The following is a 20,428-nucleotide window of genomic DNA, read 5'->3' as shown; positions in this document are numbered from 1 at the left end:
AACCATTGAAAATCAGCCATTACTTTTGAATTGTGGTTCAACAGAATTATTTAAAAAAACAAACTAATGAAACAGGCCTGGACAAAAATGATGGTACCTCTATAAAAGATTGAAAATAATTTGACCAGAGGGACATGTTTAACTCAGGTGTGTCCTTTAATTGGCATCACAGGTGTCTTCAAACTCATAATCAGTCAGTCTGCCTATTTAAAGGGTGACAAATAGTCACTGTGCTGTTTGGTGACATGGTGTGTACCACACTGAACATGGACCACAGAAAGCGAAGGAGAGAGTTGTCTCAGGAGATTAGAAGAAAATTATAGACAAGCATGTTAAAGGTAAAGGCTATAAGACCATCTCCAAGCAGCTTGATGTTCCTGTGACAACGGTGGCACATATTATTCAGAAGTTTAGGATCCACGGGACTGTAGCCAACCTCCCTGGACATGGCCGCAAGAGGAAAATTGATGATAAATTGAAGAGACGGATAGTTCGAATGGTATCCAGAGAGCCCAGAACAACCTCCAAAGAAATTAAAGGTGAACTCCAAGGCCAAGGTACATCAGTGTCAGATCGCACCATTCGTCGTTGTTTGAGCCAAAGTGGACTTCATGGGAGATGACCAAGGAGGACACCACTGTTGAAAGCAAATCATAAAAAAGCGAGACTGGAATTTGCGAAAATGCATATTGACAAGCCACAAAGCTTCTGGGAGAATGTCCTTTGGACAGATGAGACAAAACTGGAGCTTTTTGGTAAGGCACATCAACTCTATGTTCATAGACGCAAAAATGAAGCATACCAAGAAAAGAACACTGTCCCTACTGTGAAACATGGAGGAGGCTCGGTTATGTTCTGGGGCTGCTTTGCTGTATCTGGCACAGGGTGTCTTGAATCTGTGCAAGGTACAATGAAATCTCAAGACTATCAAGGCATTCTGGAGAGAAATGTGCTGCCTAGTGTCAGGAAGCTTGGTCTCAGTCACAGGTCATGGGTCTTCCAACAGGATAACGACCCAAAACACACAGCCAAAAACACCCAAGAATGGCTAAGAGAAAAGCATTGGACTATTCTGAAGTGGCCTTCTATGAGCCCAGATCTAAATCCCATTGAACATCTGTGGAAGGAGCTGAAACATGCCATCTGGAGAAGACACCCTTCAAACCTGAGACAACTGGAGCAGTTTGCTCACGAGGAGTGGGCCAAAATACCTGTTGACAGGTGCAGAAGTCTCATTGACAGTTACAGAAATCGTTTGATTGCAGTGATTGCCTCAAAAGGTTGTGCAACAAAATATTAAGTTATGGGTACCATCATTTTTGTCCAGGCCTGTTTCATTAGTTTGTTTTTTTAAATAATTCTGTTGAACGACAATTCAAAAGTAATGGCTGATTTTGATTGTTTAAATTTCAATACATTTTTATTTATTGTTACTTTTGTAAGTTTCAAGTGATTTCAGTGACCATTGTGGGTTTTTCTTTCATTAACAGAGGGGTACCAACAATTTTGTCCAGGTGTGTATTTATTCATGGTGAAACAGTTCCAAACCCTGTTTTATGGTGTGAGTCAGATTTTAAAGTAGAACCACTACCCCACAGGGAACTATTAACTTTTTCAATGTAACCATTTAGACTCTAAACCATTTAGACTCTAAATGGTTACATATAGAGTAGAGTAACATAGAGAAACCATTGTCCAGTGGAAAATATGTGATAAAGAACCCTGTGGGGTGATCTCCAGTGAGAAAAAACGATTATGGGTGATCTTGGGGAGGGGGGCTTTCAATGGAGAAACGGTGATGATGTCTGATGTTGGGTGACTTTCCACTGGAGACACTCACCCTTTGTCAGGTTTTATCTACTATAGGAGCACCCAGGAAGGCACAGGAGGGCACTTTGGTGCGCTTTCCTCGCTCATGTGAGGTCGACCTGACAATACTGTTGATGTCAGGACGTCATTTTTGCATTTGAGTTTGAAATCTGTTGCAGAATTGGTCCGCTCAGTGAGCTCTGTGCACTAACCACCGAACTGTGTCAGAAACCTCCAGTCCAGTCCACTGTGATCTTTCCACGGACCCTGCGCATCAAACCCGTAGTAATGGTCACACATAGAACAAGGACGACCACTGACTCGCTGAATAACTGACGGAGACAAACAGACATCATCCACTTGAGTTGTGCGTAAAAGGCGCGTTATGGAGCCCTCGGCGCGTCGTCACTCACTCACTCACACACACACACACACACACACACACACACACACACGCGCGCGCGCGCATCATTAGCTGTATCCAGGCTACCAGGACTCAGCCCTCACATTTTACGCAGAGCCATTTGAGAGAAATTCCGCACGGTTTGACCTGATGGAGCTGACTAAAGTTGTTCTGATGGTCGTGCTGCTTCTGACAAATGTTTTCTGTCAAGGAATGAATATTGACAACTGGAGAGAAGGAAACGAAGAGGTAAGATCTCTCAAACTTATTGACATTTATGGATTCATTAGAACGGACCCTTTTTGAGAAGAAAACATTTGGAATGAAAAAGTCTTCACCGACACACAAACCAATGTTGAATTATTGTCAGAAGCTCTCAGTTAAATTGGTTCTGTGACTCTGCAGCTGCAGCTGGAAATTAATTCTAATTTTCATTCAGAGGAATCATTAGATAATCTAGCACTGTTTAATCTCTTTCTTTGCGTTATTTCTGTTCTGTCCAAGAACAAATGGCCAAACTCTGAAGTAGTCCAAGACATGTTAGTGAGAATGAGCAGAAGACCAGGAGGACCACGTCACTTTCTCGGACTCAAGGAGAAGAAAAACTCCGGTGAGGCTGTTTGATGCCACTTCACACCAATGAGTGCTGCATTTATGGGTTTTTATTCATGTTGAAGACTGTTTGTCTTTCTTCTAAACAGCAAAATCGCAGACAGCCCGTAAACGTGAGTATTATTCCTCTATCCGCGTTTTCAACATCAGATCTAAATCACTGGAGCTTTTAAACAGATCTTTTTATTCCCAGGGTATACATTTCAGACCTTTGTGGGCCTCATGGGTAAAAGGAGCTTTGAGGATCAGGGTATGATGCTTCAACAGTGACATTAAATATACTGAGGAGCGGTTTGGGTGAAAGTCTTGCCTTGTGACAGCTGCTTTCATCCCTGCAGGAGCCCCGTGAGCAGCACAGAAGACCTGCAGAGGAGCTGCGCTTGTTTTCTTACTTTGTTTCACTTCTGACATTAAAAGTTGAATATTGTCCAGTCAGTTTGTCAGTGCTCCATAAAAAAAAAAAAAGTCACATTGAACAGTCGAGTTTCTCACCTGCTGTCAGTGCTGGGAACCTTCAGGCCAACAGAGCCATCTAGTGTTGGTGGGAACAGTCCGCATGCGTCACCTCAGCAAACCTCTAGTGATTCATCAGTGTTGCCATGGAAGAAAAATGGCTACCACTTTTTAATAAGACTGCCCATATAAAGGATGTCAGAATTAGTGTGTTAACATTAATAAGCTGTTACAACAGATTAGATCAATGGTGAAGCCTCAGACCTCAGTGGTTACTTTGTCCTCTCCATGAGCCAGGATTTCTACCCGTGGAGCGGCCGAGCCAAGTCACTGCCATGTAACCAGAGGGGACAGCCTGATGGTGAAAAAGTTTCATTTGGCACCTCGAACATCCACATCCATACACTAAGGCCAGGGCAATAAACACTAGTGACCCATTTGGAAAGGTGAGCACTGACTGGATGTCACCAAACAGTCTGCAGTGATTTTTTCTTAATGATTTCTAAAGTACTCAGAGCCTGATTGATAAACTAATCATGTTAACATTTATAGATCCTTTGTAAGGCTAGTCTTATTGTAAAGTGGTACCAAAAAATGTATCATTTCATACAAAGCGTCCACACCCGCTTTCATAATGACCCCATGTCACTCCTCCATATCATCACAGGTTTATTAAGTGACTTTGTACAATACAAATGAAAAATAAAATTAAAAATACAGAGATGGAGTACATAGCCAAAGCAAACTGCGGTGTTGACTCTTCATTTCCCACTGATGGTTTCTGCAGAGTGATTGAAATAGTTTTTTTTTTTGTTTTGGTTTTTTTTTACAAGGCGTCCAGGATCACTGCTGTATGTCAAAGTGTGTTTTCTTTTCAACAGTGGACGCTGCTCTGAAGTCTCTGAGGATTTTCTGAACATACAAAAGAAGTTATTACTTCAGCTGGCTCGGTATATAGAAAAATAAACTAAAGTGAAATATAACACTTATGACATAATAAATGGTGGTCCAAGGCTAGTGGAAAGAGCTAAACACAGAGGAGAAAGACAGAGTTACATCTCAGGAGAAAAAAAGAAAAGACGTTTTAGCCAGTTTTTATAGTCTATAAAAAAGGCCCAAGGTGCATTTTATTGTTTTTCTTGATCTCAGATTTACTGCAGACACCGTTTCATCTCAGACTGTCGCACTGATAGGAGGAAGGTTAAAGGTTTACTGATACACTGAAAACAAAAGGGATTAGTTAATGCCTTGTCCTCCTCTTACTTTAATACATCATACAATGGAAGATCAGGTTAATGTTCACATACTGTTACTTTCATTTTTCCTGTAAACAAATAAAATTCACCAGAACTTGATTGTACAACAGTCAGATGTGACTCATGGGTGGGTTTTTTTTTTTTTTTTGTTTGTGCTCTCCATAAAACTGTACACATCAGTCATTTAAAAGCAACCTTGGGATGAAAAAAAGAGAGCAGCAAGTGGGGGGGTGGGGGCAGTATTCAGTTATAACAACAACCATAATAATAATAATAATAATAATAACATCAATAATAATAATAATTAAAACAATAATATGGGTTTGGCCTTTCTAATCCGGGGTTCTTTATTTCCGTCAATTAGGTAAACATTCTTTGTTGATGATGAGTCCCGAGGTAGCGAGGGGGCTCTGTGGTGGCAGTTCTGACCGTACATGTAGACCCCCTCCACGTCCTCGTATACCCATAACACCCCCAGTGCCCCCTCTAGTGGCTGGGAGCAGGAGCACAGCTGTGCTGGCAGACAGAGCAGGGGTGGGGGACAAGGAGGGAGAGGAGAGGGGAGGGGAGGGAGAGAGATGGGGAGGAGGAGGTGGGTGATGTCAGTGCCACACACTGGCGTCCTGACCGGCAACGTTGGCAAACAAAATTAACTCGAGCTGGGGTGGTCCTGCCGACCGTCTTTTAAAAGATCTTGCCTTTCTTTTTGTTTTTCTCCAGAGTCCTGCAGGAGAGGACACACACACACACACACACACACACACACACACACACACACACACACACACACACACACACACACACACACACACACACACACACACACACACACACACACACACACACACACACACACACACACACACAGGTTAATGACACTGCAGCTCCTTTCATTTCAAAGCTGTGAGCAGAAATACACACACAGGTTCTGTCTGCACAAAAGAAATGGTGAAAACACACAGTCCTGACTGCTGCTTTTCTCTTCTGTGGAGTTGGTATATACTCTACATCTGCAGCGGTGCTTCCAATGCGTTTGGCTCGTGACCCTTCAATGGCTCAACAAGGCAATGTTTGCTTGTCACTGGCTGAATGTGTCCATGCTTGAAAACTGTTTTTCTTCAAGAGAAAGTGTGTTTTGCACTCACTAGTTCCTGCTGAGGGCTCAGTTGGAAAAAAGGTGTCAAACTTCTAATCACCAAGGATTCAGGAACATCTGAATCAAAGTCTAACGAGTGATCAAACCCCACCTGTACGGTCATGTGGTGTTTTTTCACCTGTGTTTTTTTACTTTGATAGCTGTATAATTTATCTGAAATCTTTCAGGATATTGAGAAATAGTCCGAACGGGAAATTCAATTTTCAGGCGTTCGATCCAGAATCTAGACAGCTGGTGGTTTGATCGGGAACGACACACAAGCGTGCATCTTTAGTGGCCCAACAACGGGCGAGAAAGGGCTGAATGTGTTACTATGCATGGTGCTGAGTCCAGCCAGAGTGGCAGCACTGAGGGAACCACCAGCTGTCTCACAATCCATTTCTGATGCAGTTTGACTAAATCTAATAATATCCTTCTGCAGGAAAATTCAATTGGCCAAAGGGTGGCACTAATCATTACTCTCCACCATTCGCCCTCCGCTGAAGGTTATGTTCGACTTAGGAGCTTAAATGCTTGTGTGTAAAAACAGGCAGCTGAACAAAGTGTGACTGAGTGTCAGTTGTACCTGGAGGCCTCCAGTTTCTGCTGCTCCAGGCGCTGCTGGGCCTCCCAGTTTGCTCTCTCCTCCTCGAACACACGTCTCTTCTCCTCCAGCTCCTTGTGCTGAGCCTCCAGGTTCTTCTTCATCTGCTCATGACGCCGCTGAAGCTACAGAGACGCACGGGGCAGAGGAGGACGTCAGTACTTTGAACTTACTTGACACAGACTGTGAAGCATGTGAACTGCAGAGTTTTTCACACAACACAGTCCCCTCTTCACTTATAGTGAATATACAGAGACGAGCCTTTAAACACGTATAGTATAACTGAATCAAAGAGGAAAGCAAAGAGCCCTGTAATGCTGTAATATTTTAAAAATAGGAGAGAATATACAGCTGATTATCAAAGACAAAAGTGGGAAAAATGCAGAGATAAACAAACACTTCATCAAGTCACCATGACACTTGTGACGAGGTAAACCACAGAAGTGGGTGGAGCCACCGTCACATCACACATTGCTTTGTCAACTGATATTCTGAAGTCTTGAGTTTAGCATTTTCAGAATCACCATCTTGGTTTAAGAGCCAGAAGTGATGCATGAGCTTTTCTCCCTCGCCCCTGACTGGTTAGTCACAAGGTAGTCCTGCCCTAAAGCAGACCCTGATTTATGCTCCGTTTTATTCTAAATGGGACTCAAATTTACTAAATGCACATCATGTGGTGTTGAAGAAATCATGAAACCAGTGACTGAGACCATAAACTCATCAGGAAAATGTTTACTGAGCTAATAAATCAAGGGAGAAGTCGGCTCATTTTGGAGCCAATGAGTCACCCCCAGCTGGCCATTAGACAGAATCTAAGTTAAAGGCACTTCCACATTGGTGACACTGACACTGGTGATACTTCTTTTCTGTGTATGAGCTAAACTTAATGTGCCATTTATTAGTTTGAAGGTTTAGTTCTTCATTTTCCGTGTCCAGATTATTATCTTCCGTTGTCAGATTCGCGTGCTCAAACTGAGTTGTCCACACATCTATAATTGGTCTGCAAAAGTAAAACCAGCTTTACACACTTCATGTGGCATTGTTATAGAAGGAACCTCTCATATTAAAAGTGGAAGTTATGACTTGACAAAAGTTTCAGCGAGCCAGATGTTAACACATTTATAGCAGCAATGTTCCAACCGCAGGTTAATATACTGACCGCAAGTGTTTCTACTCATATTTGGTTTTCCTGTTTGTCTGATTTAAATTAACTTTGTGATGAAAGACTGTCTCATCAACAGATATTGTTTAGTAGAGACATGATCCCTCAGCGACAGTCCTACAGTCTGCATGTTGCACACATGCAAATTGCCCTTCTCCAAATACCTGATTTCAGGGGCAAATAAATAAAGTGCAGAGGTGCAAAAGAGGGAAGTAAAACTGAACACCAGCTTACACAGTTCAATAACACACGGCCAAAGCTCACTCACACTTCTAACTGCTCAAACACGTCGGCACAGGAGGAAGGAAGGAGCCCAAAGAGAGATAAGAAACTTCACAAAAGCATGAGCTGCAGCATTCATTAAACCTGGTGTGTGTGTGTGTGTGTGTGTGTGTTTTACCTCTGCTTCAGAGTCTTTGAGCTTCTGCACTTTCTCCTTGACTTTCATTTCAAACACCTGCTCCATCTCCATCTCCATCTTCTTCATCTTAGTCACATGCTCTCGCCGCTCCTCCTCCATCTGGGCCAGGGGGCTCCTGCAAGGGGAGCAAGTGAGAGCGCACACAAACACACACACACACACGCAGATTTAGACCAGCACAGACCCACTCAGTAATGTCACCCATTTCAGTCATACCACAATATGACTAATAACTAAGTTGGTGTATTTGACCAATTCAACAATTTGTTTCAATTGGCTTTGCAAACAAATCTTTTGTTTGCATTTCCTCTCCTCTTTAACGTGTTTGGTGAGGAAAAAGGAGTATGAGGAGCATGCTTTATTTTCACCTGTTTTTGCAGAGCAGAGGAAAGTAAAATATGCAACATCATCTCTCACTGACAACAAAGCGAGTGAAATATGTGCAGCAGATTGCCGGAGCTCTGTACAAAACTCAGAAAGAGCCTTCATTTGTCAAAGAAACACAACATGTCGGGGTTCAGGAGGGAAGACTGAGCGAGAGGCAAAGTTTCAGGAAAGACGGGATCCAACAAGGATGCGACAGGAACGGGAAACCAAACGGACCGTGAGGCGTCTCTGAGAGCCGAGAGGAGGACCTACAAGCTAGTGCAAGGAACCTGTGAGTGCTGCCTGTTAGTGCACGAGGTGGGTTAAATGTTAGTGAAGCTCACCAGGACGCTCTGTTGCAGTGTGACAGTACAGAGCCCTGTCATGAAGTACGTGGAGAGGTTACCTATGATTATGAGGAATGTATACTGAGGAGTAATTTTGGTGCAGTGACATTTATGTTATGTTATAATTGAGTGAAAAACCAAAGGAGATAAGATGCAATCTTAAAGCTGCAATATGTCATTTTAAAATCAAAATACACTAAATTGTGGGTCTGTGTTTGTCTGAGTGTGTTGAACACATTTCTTCATCCTCTTCTGTTGAAGTCTTACAGTTAAGCTCTACAGTGATTCTTGCAGAGTTTCGGGGTAACACCACCACTTCATGGTTACTAAGGCAAGGTTAGTAGCTAGTGATGTACACAGGAAGCTCCACTCTCCACAACTGATACTAACTTGTGCTAACTTACTGATGCTATGTGGCTGGATGTTCCCGTTCTGATAACTGAAGCGAGAAAATGTTTTTTTAAATCAATAAAATCATTTTTAAGTCAGTATTTTGTGCCACATTGTTGACTTGAGTATGAAGCTGTGTGATAAGTGGGATAATGTACAGTGAGCAGCGTCATTATTGCAAAATTTTGGATGATTAATTCCCCAAGTTTTGCATCAGCCTGTCAAGGTTCATTTTGCAAAAATGACCAGCTTGCTAGTTTAATACAGATCATCTGCGTTTGCTTCTCCTTGGTTGGCTTGCGGATGGCAGTTACATCCAACTCAGGCCTTTTCAAAGTGAACGGCTGGTCAAGGTGAGAACGTGAACAGCTAAAGGTGCAGTGCACCACTTACGATGTGACAAATGTTGCAGCTTTAAGCAATTTCAGCAAATTAAAATCTCACAATCAGTCTTAACCACTCCATACGTGTCATGCACAGGTCTCTGATGCCCCTCTAGGCAGAGCTAACGGCAGCGGCAGTGGAAGCAGCGATGAATACAACAGTGGAAAGCAAAAGAGGGCTTTGTTGTTGGGAAAAAAAAATGAAGGCATTGCATTCATGGCTGTCAAAGTACATTCATATGTGCGGTAATTCACAGTTTTTCTCCCGCTGGTTCCTGGAAATATCTACTGACAGGGGGAAGTCAGGGGGAAAGCAGACCTCAGTCACTAGGGAGGAAAGAAAACACCCAAAGGCAGCCAACGGGGGAGCAAAGAGCAGGGTACAGAGGACCGGTCGTCATACAAAAGGGTCTCAAAAATAAGAAAAAAAATGACCACTTACATTCCTTCAACTGTGTCTTGTCTAAAAAGAACAAAAACACATACAACCAAACACACACACACAGATACACACACACACAAACACAGCATGCAATAATGAGGTCATGCACTAAAATAAAACTACAGTCTTTCAGACGTGTTCTGTGATTTCAGCTACTTTTTCACTACTAATGGAAAAAAAAACGAAAGCTTGGAAAATATAACAATGTCAGCTTTGTAAGCTGGGTGTCAAATACATCAGCAGAGTTGGTCAACTGTTTAGCTGTGAGTTAGCATCAGCAGTGTGAGGCCTCTACTCCGCTGTGGCGCTGGAGTTTTAGCTCAGTGAGTTAGCCATTTGCTTGTGTCTACATGAATGAGAAAGCAGCATGGTGCTTAGGATGAAAACATATGAAAATCAGTGGCATGGTTTTATGCAAAGTAGTACAGTGAGAGGCCACAACAAAAGTGTTTGTCAAACATGACAAACAGAGAACGAGCGGACAACGAATGAACTCCCCCAACTTAGACTTTTTCAGTTGCCTGGACCATAAATGAAAACTGAATCAGGATAGGAGTAAATAATGTGACAACAACTCATTCGACTGCAGTCACGTTCTACAGGCCAAATGTGGGTTTCAGCAGGTTAAATTAACAGATTTTTTGGTAGAAAGCTATTTAATACTGGTTTTACGATCATATCGGGTCAAAGCGTGATGGAAAACTAGTTGGGAGGCCTAGAAATATTCATGATAACATTATGTTTTCCTTATATTGACACATGCCCGTTATGAGACTGAGATTCCTGGCTGCTGTAGCTAACAGCAGGGACAGCGTTTCCCATAGGTCTGATGGCACTGATCGACACGCCCTGAAAGAAGGTGTAAAATAGTAATGCAACAGTACTGCAATAGAGTGTAAATCTCCCAACAGCCCACGATCAGATACAAACACATTTTATATGGCAGGCGAGAGAAGTATTTAAGTGTTTTGTAAATGAAGTTTGATGAGATTTTTCTGTGGCTTTTAAGGAAAACAAATTCATTTTAAGACTTTTAAAGACCTGCAGATACTCTGTTTAACAAATGCATCCCACTTGGCTTAACATGTGCAAGTGTGAAAATTAGACCAATATAAAACCCAGAAAACCAATGGCTATCCAATTGTTCTGTCACAACTCCTGATAGAGGAGAACGCTTGCCAAAAATGAGGCGGATACCATTACTTTGAAGTGAACTTATCCTACACTGCTGTCCCCAGTGTGCTTTGTTCCAGACTTACTTGGTGGACAGTTGACCTTTAGCCCTGTTGTTGTCCACTCCATTGTATGTGACAGCAGCCAGCTTCCTGCTGCGGTAGTTTTCATAGTGGACGTTGTTTGTCACGTCCTTCAGGTCCTGCATGTGAGTTCTGGTGATGGACGACAAAGAATGCAAAAACATGTAAAATGTTCTCTGAATAATGTTTCAAAAGCTCTTTTAGCTACAACACAACACCTCCTCTGAAAGCACTAACACAGTCTTTCCAGAGCCTCTATCTGAATGAGGTGGTTATTAGCTGTAAATGACACAGGTTCCTTATCCTCTTTGTTTTTGTCAGTACCTGATGAGCATATCCCTGAGGATGGTGAAGTCACAGTGGTCACTGTTTTCAACTAGAAGGGAAGACAAGAAGTCAGCCAGTTATTTCTTCTCATACTTAAAAAGTATGCAACCTTCTTTGTTCCCCAGAAACCAAGTAACATCTTCACTCGGATGCGTTTAAAAAATGCAGAGCTACAAAGTAATGCTCAGATCCTGTTTTCTGGAATGCTGTTAAGTCATGACACAAGAACTTTTCTAACATGTTGGGTAAATACACAGCATCCTTATCCTTACTTTATATTAGATGTGATACATTTAAGACCCGCGATTGAATTTCAGTATTTAAGCATTTTTCTCAGCGGTAACTCAGCATTCATACCTTCTGCAACCCCCCAGGGGTATTGTCTCCCTCTGGCCCTCTTGCCGTTCACTTCGATGATGGTGTTGCTTCCTACTACAGCCAGCGGCAGCTTGTCCTAATAGACAATGTTCAGCATTATTAATATCAGTGTGTGATTCTGGGTTTGTAACAAACTAGTATACCTATATAATATGGCATGTCAGGATACATAAAGCACCTTTATCTTCTTCACCAGCCTGTTCTCTTCTTCGTCGTCTGTCTCAGGGAACTCGTAAATCTTGATTTTGTGCTCTTGGATTTCCCGCATGATCTAGCAGGAGAAGAGAAGAGGAAATGGCTCAACAATACAGACCCCACCATTAGTCGAATGTTCCTCCCTAGTGTCTTATAAAGCCCCACTAAAGGCTGCAGTGTGGAATGGTTTCAATTAACACTAATATGAATTAGATGCTACATACTCTTTGTTGTAGTTTTAAGAGATATTAAGTTATAAACTGCAATTTTCATCCTCCTCACCTGATCTAGCGTTAACATAGTGATTTTAAACAGTACAGTGACACATCAGTACAGTCAGTTTTCACCCAGCTGAATGCTGAAGATGCCTTTTGTTATTGCTTCATGTTCTAATGCTATCTGATGTGGTCCTTCCAAACCAAAGCAAAGATGTTATTGTGAAAATGAAGCACAACAGAGCACACAAAAGCAAACTGTTAGCAATGCTATTTATTCCAGGAACTACTGGTAGATCTTTCTTTATGTATTCATGGTCATGTAAAATTTACCATAAGAATTCCACACAGTGCAAGATGTCACTGTACCAATAGCTGTAACACTTAAGAGGGTCTACTTTATTTAGGTTTGCTTCGTGATGCACATTTTCACTAACATACTGATGACCACAGTAGAGGAAAAAAAAATGCTCTCATATCCTTTTTTTTCTGCAGTAGTATGCAGCTGTGGAAACCACTGACCTGTTTCTTGAACTGTTGGCATTCCTCTGGGGTGAGGGTGTCTGCTTTGGCGATCAGCGGGATGACATTGACTTTCTCATGCAACCGTTTCATGAACTCAATGTCCAAGGGCTTCAGTCTGCATAGAGATAAAGATGTGGATTTACATATAATTCAACAGGATAGTGGAAGCAGCGTCATTTTAAACCACTCTGTACCTTGTACTTGTATTGATGGCTCACATTTTCCAGCCTGTCCAACACATTTCTAACTAAATAATCAAGCGAACTGTAAGTGGGATCTTTGGGGGCTGCCTGGACTTGATCACTGATTTGACCACTTGATTAGCTCTTCCTTAGAAAATACAGGGATAAGTGGAGCTTAACCAAATATAGAAAAGTATGTGTGATGCCTGAAAGATGTTTGCAATGTCTAAGAAAATGACCTTGTAGTCGTGAGAAAGCATTGCTATCCTTGGCAGTGTGACAGTACTGAATTACTGAGTTAAAGCTTTGAATTTCAATTGAACTTAATCTTTATTTGATTCTTTGAGGGCACCACGGAAACATCCATCTGAGTGGAAGTCTGTCCTCAGGCGGAATCTGATACTGTTAGTATTAAGAGTGGGATGCATGTTTATCACTTTGCCATGCAGCGCAATACACAGCACAGTGCTGTATATTAAAAGACCTGACTGGAACAGCTGGTAACAACTGGTATTATATGGAAAAACAGGAACAATATAAACTATTAGCAGGTTTGTCAGATCCTACTACTGTTATCAACAGCTGACATAATTCATGCTGCTGCATACACAATGATAATAACAATGTACTGATAAACTTTTACAGTAAAAGCAATCACACTGGCACATGACAGGACAGCTGTTTCATGGGGTAGTGACACACATATCAGCCTGCCCTTTGTGTTAGTACACATACTTCTAACAGAAATATGAGTGGGCTGACCAGCGGCAGGGTCGAAGTTAATAGAACGCACTAAATTATATATAAGGACAGATGAGGACTTTTCACTGACCCTTCACTAACTGACCAGAGGAAAAAGCTGCTGTGTCACACAGGAGGCTACACTAAACATGTCCGAGGCCAGTCGCTAACCTGAGCAGAGAGCAGTCTCACCCCCAGACAAGCACTCATTCAAAAGGTATTTTACAATACAATACATACAAGTACAATAAGTCTAGCCAAAATGAATATGTATTTCACACCCAAGTAAACTTACTGTAAAGCCTGCACCATTATTTTCATTATCAATTTATCTGTCGATTTATCAGTAAACTTTCAGCTCTCCTCACTGATGTTCACAATGTCACCTCACCTCTCATATTTGGGTTTAACTGCAGTTTGGAGATAGCTACATTGAAAAGATTTAAGAAAAACTGATGCGGGTGATCTTTTCCTGATAAAGTCGCTGTCCACAAATCTTTAAGAAAACCAGTCACCACAGATCAGCAAGGAGCTCAATGTACAGATTGTCTCTCAGCATTGAAGGTCATTGTGCTTCTGTGTGAGAGTAGTCAGCTGGTGTTATGAGGGGATGCTGTGTGTGTGTGTGTGTGTGTGTGTGTGTGTGTGTGTGTGTGTGTGTGTGTGTGTGTGTGTGTGTGTGTGTGTGTGTGTGTGTGTGTGTGTGTGTGTGTGTGTGTGTGTGTGTGTGTGTGTGTGTGTGTGTGTGTGTGAGAACATACGCTGCCCATCCTCAGACTAAAGTACTGCTTGTGTGGGTACAGAGGACGGGCTTGTACAAACACAATGTCTCACAGAGCACAGACAGACAGGCTGAGGAAGGAGGAAAAAAAACATGAGGAGAAAGGAGGACAAGTCATTCTTCACTGTTTACAGTAGGTTCTGGTCATCAGTTTTAAGGGCATGTGAGCACACTGTGGATATTTGCGTCGAAACAAACTGGGCAGCTCCACACAGCAGACACAAACTCACTATCCTGGCCTACAGTGCCGAACAGCATAGGTTCCTTTTGTATTCTTTTAAAGGTTAAGAGCCTTGACTAGGGACAAAGTTTCATATTAGCATAACTGTAAACCCAAATATCTGCCTTTTTCACTACTGCCACGCTTTTCTACTCAAGACACTGAGATTCCTTGAAAAAAAGACCAGATGAGCACGTCTGAGAAGTCAACATGCTACAGAGGATCTGGTGGCTTGTGAATATCAACATTACAATTAAAATTCCACACAGTCGTGTCTTTATGACACATTTGGCGATCAGTATCATCTGCTGGGAACTTTGCCAGCGTCTTCCTCTGAATTGCTTGTTTTTTTTCCCCCCTTTTTCACGAGCTTCAAGTTTTAACCCCTAAGATGCGCTGACTCAGTTTTACATGATCGTTTACAGCGATGGCCCGGGGGAGTCGCAGGAGGAGACAGACGGAAGTGAGACAGCACATACATTCTCACTCAGGAGCTGCCCGGTATGGCCACCAAGCTGTTCCAGCAGCAGAAGGGAATTCAGCGCCTTGCTAAGAGCTTTATTGACTGCCCTTCTGCAGAATTCAAAATAACACAGGGATTTGAACCAACAACCTTTCCTTCCAGTCACAAACCTGCTTCTTTGACCTTAGGAGCACCTCTCATTTCCCTCCTTACACTATTCTTTTTTACTCATTTCTTCTCACTGTTTCACTTTCCCCCTCAAACCGTTTCCTTTCTCCAGTCCTTTGCATTCCTTACCTCCATCCCCCAATCTGCCTATGCTAACACAATGGGTGCACAAAAGACGCAATGACTGTCTCATGATTTTATTTCCCAGACTTACCCGTGTCCCGAAGGGGCGATGAAGTACAGGCAGCAGTGGATTCGGCTGTCAGGCATCTGTCGTCTGTTCACCCGGGATTCTGAGTTCAGGTAGTCTTCAAACTTGCTGTCTATGTGGTCGATGACTGGCTGCCAGCTGTATAATACAAATTGCGGCAGTTATGAAACAAACCCCCACAAAGACCCCGAGGATCTCCCTAGATTAAAGATGGCAGAACAGCTTTGACATTTTAAGGACGATAAATGAAGGAAAGCATCTATGCTGAGCTCAGGTTGTGGTGACCCTTACCAGTTGCTGTTGTCGACAGCATCTCCGAACCCTGGGGTGTCAACTATTGTGAGCAGCAGCTGGACACCGCCCTCCTTTATTAAAACTTTGGACTGCTCCACCTGACGCGAGACAAAGAATGAAGGACACATTGTGTTTACTTCTGCCACCACCTGTGCTTTTGAGACCAAGCTGTTTAATAAAAAAAATAAAGACAACATGGAAGAACAGGTGCGAAATCATTTTCACTGTGAGCTAATGGCATCACAGATAATGTATCCTACACAGAAAATGCTTGAAGCTGGCAGCATGTAGCAACACGCCATCTCACACTGTGCTATTAACTAACTATGTCGAGCAACCAGAGAAGCACACGCGCATCTGGAGATAGCAATGCTGTCAGACAGGAGCCAGACAGATAAAGTGAAGCACTTGAGGCACCCAAGATTCAGGATAGCGTAGTGTAATTAGGGAAGATGGCATTTATGGTGAGAGCTGGGTCTGACTTGTTAAAACCACCATGAGAACCTAAGGTTGTGCTGCACGTTTGAGTCAACCAAACCTCAAAACAGTGTGGCATGAACGATATTTTTCTTACACATCAAGTCAGGTGTCCACAGAGCGTATTGAATTGAAGAGAGAAAAACTAACAGATTTTCTCTTCATATCAATGCTGAGAGGCAACTGTTTCTGTGGTCTTTGTTAATCAGTTTGCATGATTTATGGTGAGAAACACATAGATGATTCTTTGTTTTTAACAGAACAGGTTCTCTGGCACTGTAATACTGTAAGTCCTAAACTTTTCATTAACAACAGGGCTTTCACATATGTTTTCAAGACAACATTGATACATTAGGATTGTTAAACACTTGCTGCTGTAACGGCAAGCAAAGTTAATTGTTCCTATATTCATCTCGAAGACAGTTATTCTGTTTGAGAGCTACATAGTTGAGAACACGTTCAAATAAAAAACAGACTATTATGTAGGTATTTATGCCATTAAGACAGCTGTGTTATGAAACACTACAGTCTATTTTTGTTGGTTCTGTGGGCACATTTTCAAATATAAAGTCAAAATGGTGGTTTGGATGGCTGCCAAATCTGCTGGTGGGTTAGAAAGTCTTACCAAAAAAAGTGTAAAAGCATTTCAGGGTTGTTTATTGGACAACTCTGATATATGGTCTGCTTAGTGATGTAGAATATTTTTGTCCAAATGTACCTGTACAGTCTTTTTGATCCGATGTGAAGGTCCAGGATACTCTGCTGAATACAAGTCTGTGAGGAACAGAGAGTTGATCAACGTGGATTTGCCCAGACCAGACTCACCTGGAAAAAGGAGAAAGGAGAAGACAAATCAGTATTTCAGGAACACTGAGACTTGTACTCTTCACGTTACAGTTAGAAAGTTGGCCGGACTGTAAAGCATTGCATTACTCGGTATAAAATAATCACCCCAACCCCTGCATTATATCCACACAATGACCACAGCTGAGAGTCCAAGGACAACCAGCGGCTATGGTTCTATCCGAGGATGAGACTGACATTTGCCCAAGACGTTGATCCATTTGGGTTAACAGTTAAAAGGCCAAGGAAACAACACAGACAATGGCTCTTGTTATGCACAGCTGACTGGCTGTGTGGTCTGGGTGGCTCCTCAAGCTTGGTTGGCCATTGTGTGCCCAGTTTCCAAGCTCCCAATGAATGGATCATTAGTGGAAATGACCACTGACACGGCCTGCATTGGCTGATGGCCACAAGTCAATATTTAACGAGCCTCCATTCACACCAGAGCTACAGTCAAAGGGCAATGTGGGGAGCTTGTACTGTAACATTTGTTTGTCGAACGTCTTACGCTTGGCATCTAACTGTGTGCCATGGGTATGCGCTTGTTAAATTTACAGCAATATGAAGTGATGACAGGCCAGTGAAAAGAGCTGCTCTGCAATGTGTGAAGTGAACAGGTTGTTGGGTCATGTGTTTCATGAGGCACGGGTAGACGTGCCAGTGACTGCTGGTAATACCAGCCCTGTCTCTGCTTCCCTTCCTCCAACTTTCATCCTCCTTCCCTCTTTCACACCACAACGGTGACGCATTGCACGGCGGGGACATGTGGGCTCACAGCTTATCACAGCCAAGAAAAGCTGAATGTTGTATGTGTGTGTGTCCACACAAGAGGGTGATACCATTAAAACAATGGCAGGCATTTAAACTAGTAACAACCCCAGAGGACCTTGCCTACTGTCCTTGTTGTTAGATGCAGAGTCGTTTCTATCTTTTCTGAAATTATTCCCAAAATGAAGCTATTTGTGGCATACGCATCAAAGCATTCACAGGCCCCAGAGGACCACTTGGTCACCATCCAGCAGCTTTTACAGAGGACACTGCAGAGAAAAGGAGCCAGCTAAATCCAAATGCCCTGTCATGAGGGTGTTTTAGTGGAACTACCTAATAACAGCAATAAAAATACTGCTCACTGGCTGAAATGTATCAGCAGTACTATAAGGAAAAAGCCTGTAGAAACAAAATGTTGCGAACACAACGGAAGATGCGCTATTCTTAGAGCCACGCTGGGTAGAAATTCTGCTGGTCCCACCACAGGAAATGGTTTTGACCCGAGGAAACATTTTCCCTCCAAACAGGGACTGATCAGCCGAGGAGGATCTTGGCCCGATGTCAACCGCCACATCCAGGCATTTTAAAAGAATGTCTGCATTTTTGTTTTACTGGGTGCAGCTCTAGATAAATCCATCCAAAATGTCTCTATTCTGGGAGACCGTGTCAAAGACCTGGCATGAAGATAATAAACAAAATAATAACATCAAGCAATGATCCCCTCCTCTCTGACTCAACAATTAACACTACAAAGCTGGGGGCAAGTCCCTTGTGTATAAATGTGGCTGCGTCCACGCACAATCTCTCTCACGCTCTCAAAAACAAACCACAGTGAAGGACTCTAAAATGCCAACCGCAATAAAAACAATGAAATGATTCATATGAAACAAGGGCAAAGAGAGGGCTGAGCAGCGTGTGTTCTTACCAACGACCATCAGGGTGAACTCAAAGCCCCTCTTCACAGACTTCCTGTACACTTGGTTGGGGAGGCTTGCAAAGCCAACATATCCTTCCAGATTCTTTTGCTGCTGTAAAACATTAAAGAAAATACACACATCAAAACCGCAAAGAAATATGATCTCACAGCCCCGCTTGAACCGGAAAGCTTAAAAGGCAAGTTTTAATCGCTCTATTCCCACGCTGCCAAAACTGAAATACGCTCCTAATCATCTAACCATCTGAGCCCTTATGATGTCCCTAAGCAGATTCAAAGTTAGACAAAACATTGTTACACACAGTTTGACAACTACACATACATTTTCACTTACAATACGTCGCACATACATTGAATGAAATGTTAAATTCCGAGATGCCACCATTAATCAAAAGGAAATATGTGCTGTGCATCATGTCGTACTTTTTAAACTGTAATTCAGCAGGACACAGGTGTATAAATTTCAAAATGATGTACTGCAGAGCTGTACGTCAAAAAAATACTGTCCAGTTATTTAAAGCATCAGGATAATTTCAGTACTTACAGCTGTTTTTGTGTAGATCAGTAGATCAATGTAATGGTTTCCAGTGTGCAGGAAATGCCAGCGTTTCCAGGGTCAGAAAGCAAAGGGAGAGAGCAGAAAACAAAAAACGAAAAAAGTAACAGAGAATCAATCTCAGGCCATCTGACAAACAAACCATTCTGTCTCTAGAATCAAGCTGAGAAGCCTGCGGCAGCGTGATTCATGATCTGGTGTATTGTAACAACACAGACAGTTGGCCAGTGTGGTACATATTCCACTCCACTTGCTCCTTTAATGTCAGTAGCACCATAAAGCAAAGGTCCATTCACTGTTGCAGCTTTTTCTTTACGCCTTTGGCTAGCAGAGGATTTCTGCCTCGCACATTGGAGCATCTCCTGCCTACAAACGACAGCCCACGTCTCCTGTCTGACGCTATGACTTCATGTGCTGATTTGCCTACAGGATGTGCAGTTCAATCTCAGCAGCATCCCAGTGCTCAAGCATGTGAATCATTATGTGTTGGATTTAGCAAATATGCTATGTGGCGAACAGATGTTTTAGTGATGTTTTAAAACAGTAGAGTTTTTAAAATCTAAAAAACTGAGACAAAAAAACAGTCATTTTATAATGACAGCTGTCTGGTTCACTTCCAGCAACGTCTGACAGGTCTGTTAAAGGAAGTGGTGGCAGGTGGAGGACTAAACTACATTTCACTTGTGCAGAGCACAGTTTGTCGTTTCAGTTTAGGGGAAACAACTGGTTCAGTATCCTGACTTCAGAGGTCACAGTCTGAAGCCAATGAACTTAAAAAAGTCAAAACATGAACTCTGAGGTACTAGATCCACTGTAATCCAGATTAGATGGCAGTCGTAACCTCCTTATACCTATCCGTGACACATCCTCATGGCTTAGCTCTGACTGCCTAACCTAGCGAGATGCTCTAATCATGGCAGCTTAATCAAATTATTGATCGCACACTAATGCAGCCCCGATGTCGGGCACATGAACGACAAAGAGTGGTCGTTCTCCCCGTTTACAGAAGCATTTCGAAGGTCTCCACGGGAAAATGTAATAATGGCTGCATTGACTATATTCTGCACAATATGATATTATTTAACGTTATCTCGCGTAAACAAGAGTAACG

The 20,428-nt window shown here is 42.5% G+C and overlaps 1 protein-coding gene across 2 annotated transcripts; it reads right to left on the bottom strand.

Annotated features, from left to right (window-relative positions):
* Positions 1-3,933: 3,933 nt before the first annotated feature.
* Positions 3,934-19,520, bottom strand: septin7b (septin 7b). 2 transcript variants are annotated; one of them, XM_070835868.1, is made up of 14 exons: positions 19,306-19,520; positions 18,753-18,855; positions 16,935-17,041; positions 15,737-15,837; positions 15,449-15,583; positions 12,677-12,794; positions 11,923-12,015; positions 11,724-11,820; positions 11,364-11,415; positions 11,043-11,171; positions 9,784-9,804; positions 7,835-7,970; positions 6,255-6,397; positions 3,934-5,257 (listed from the first exon to the last, which is right to left on the bottom strand). In XM_070835868.1, the coding sequence occupies exons 2-14, from the start codon at positions 18,760-18,762 to the stop codon at positions 5,218-5,220; spliced, it is 1,182 nt and encodes a 393-aa protein (XP_070691969.1). In that variant the 5' UTR covers positions 18,763-18,855; positions 19,306-19,520; the 3' UTR covers positions 3,934-5,217. The 2 variants fall into 2 exon arrangements, with proteins under 2 accessions (XP_070691969.1, XP_070691970.1); XM_070835869.1 differs by lacking the exon at positions 9,784-9,804.
* Between the last annotated feature and the right edge of the window lie 908 nt (positions 19,521-20,428).

The sequence above is a fragment of the Pempheris klunzingeri genome, chromosome 8 (assembly GCF_042242105.1).
Source record: "Pempheris klunzingeri isolate RE-2024b chromosome 8, fPemKlu1.hap1, whole genome shotgun sequence".
Lineage (NCBI taxonomy): Eukaryota > Metazoa > Chordata > Actinopteri > Acropomatiformes > Pempheridae > Pempheris > Pempheris klunzingeri.
This window is presented reverse-complemented; position numbering and strand designations above follow the sequence as displayed.

Bases quoted from the DNA above. Each gene is read 5' to 3' on its own strand.
- septin7b (XM_070835868.1), bottom strand. The intron at 12,016-12,676 runs GTCAGTGGTTTC...TTCTCCTGCTAG, and splicing joins GCCAACAGTTCAAGAAACAG to ATCATGCGGGAAATCCAAGA. The intron at 7,971-9,783 runs GTAAGTGGTCAT...CTCCCCTTGCAG, and splicing joins CAAGACACAGTTGAAGGAAT to GAGCCCCCTGGCCCAGATGG.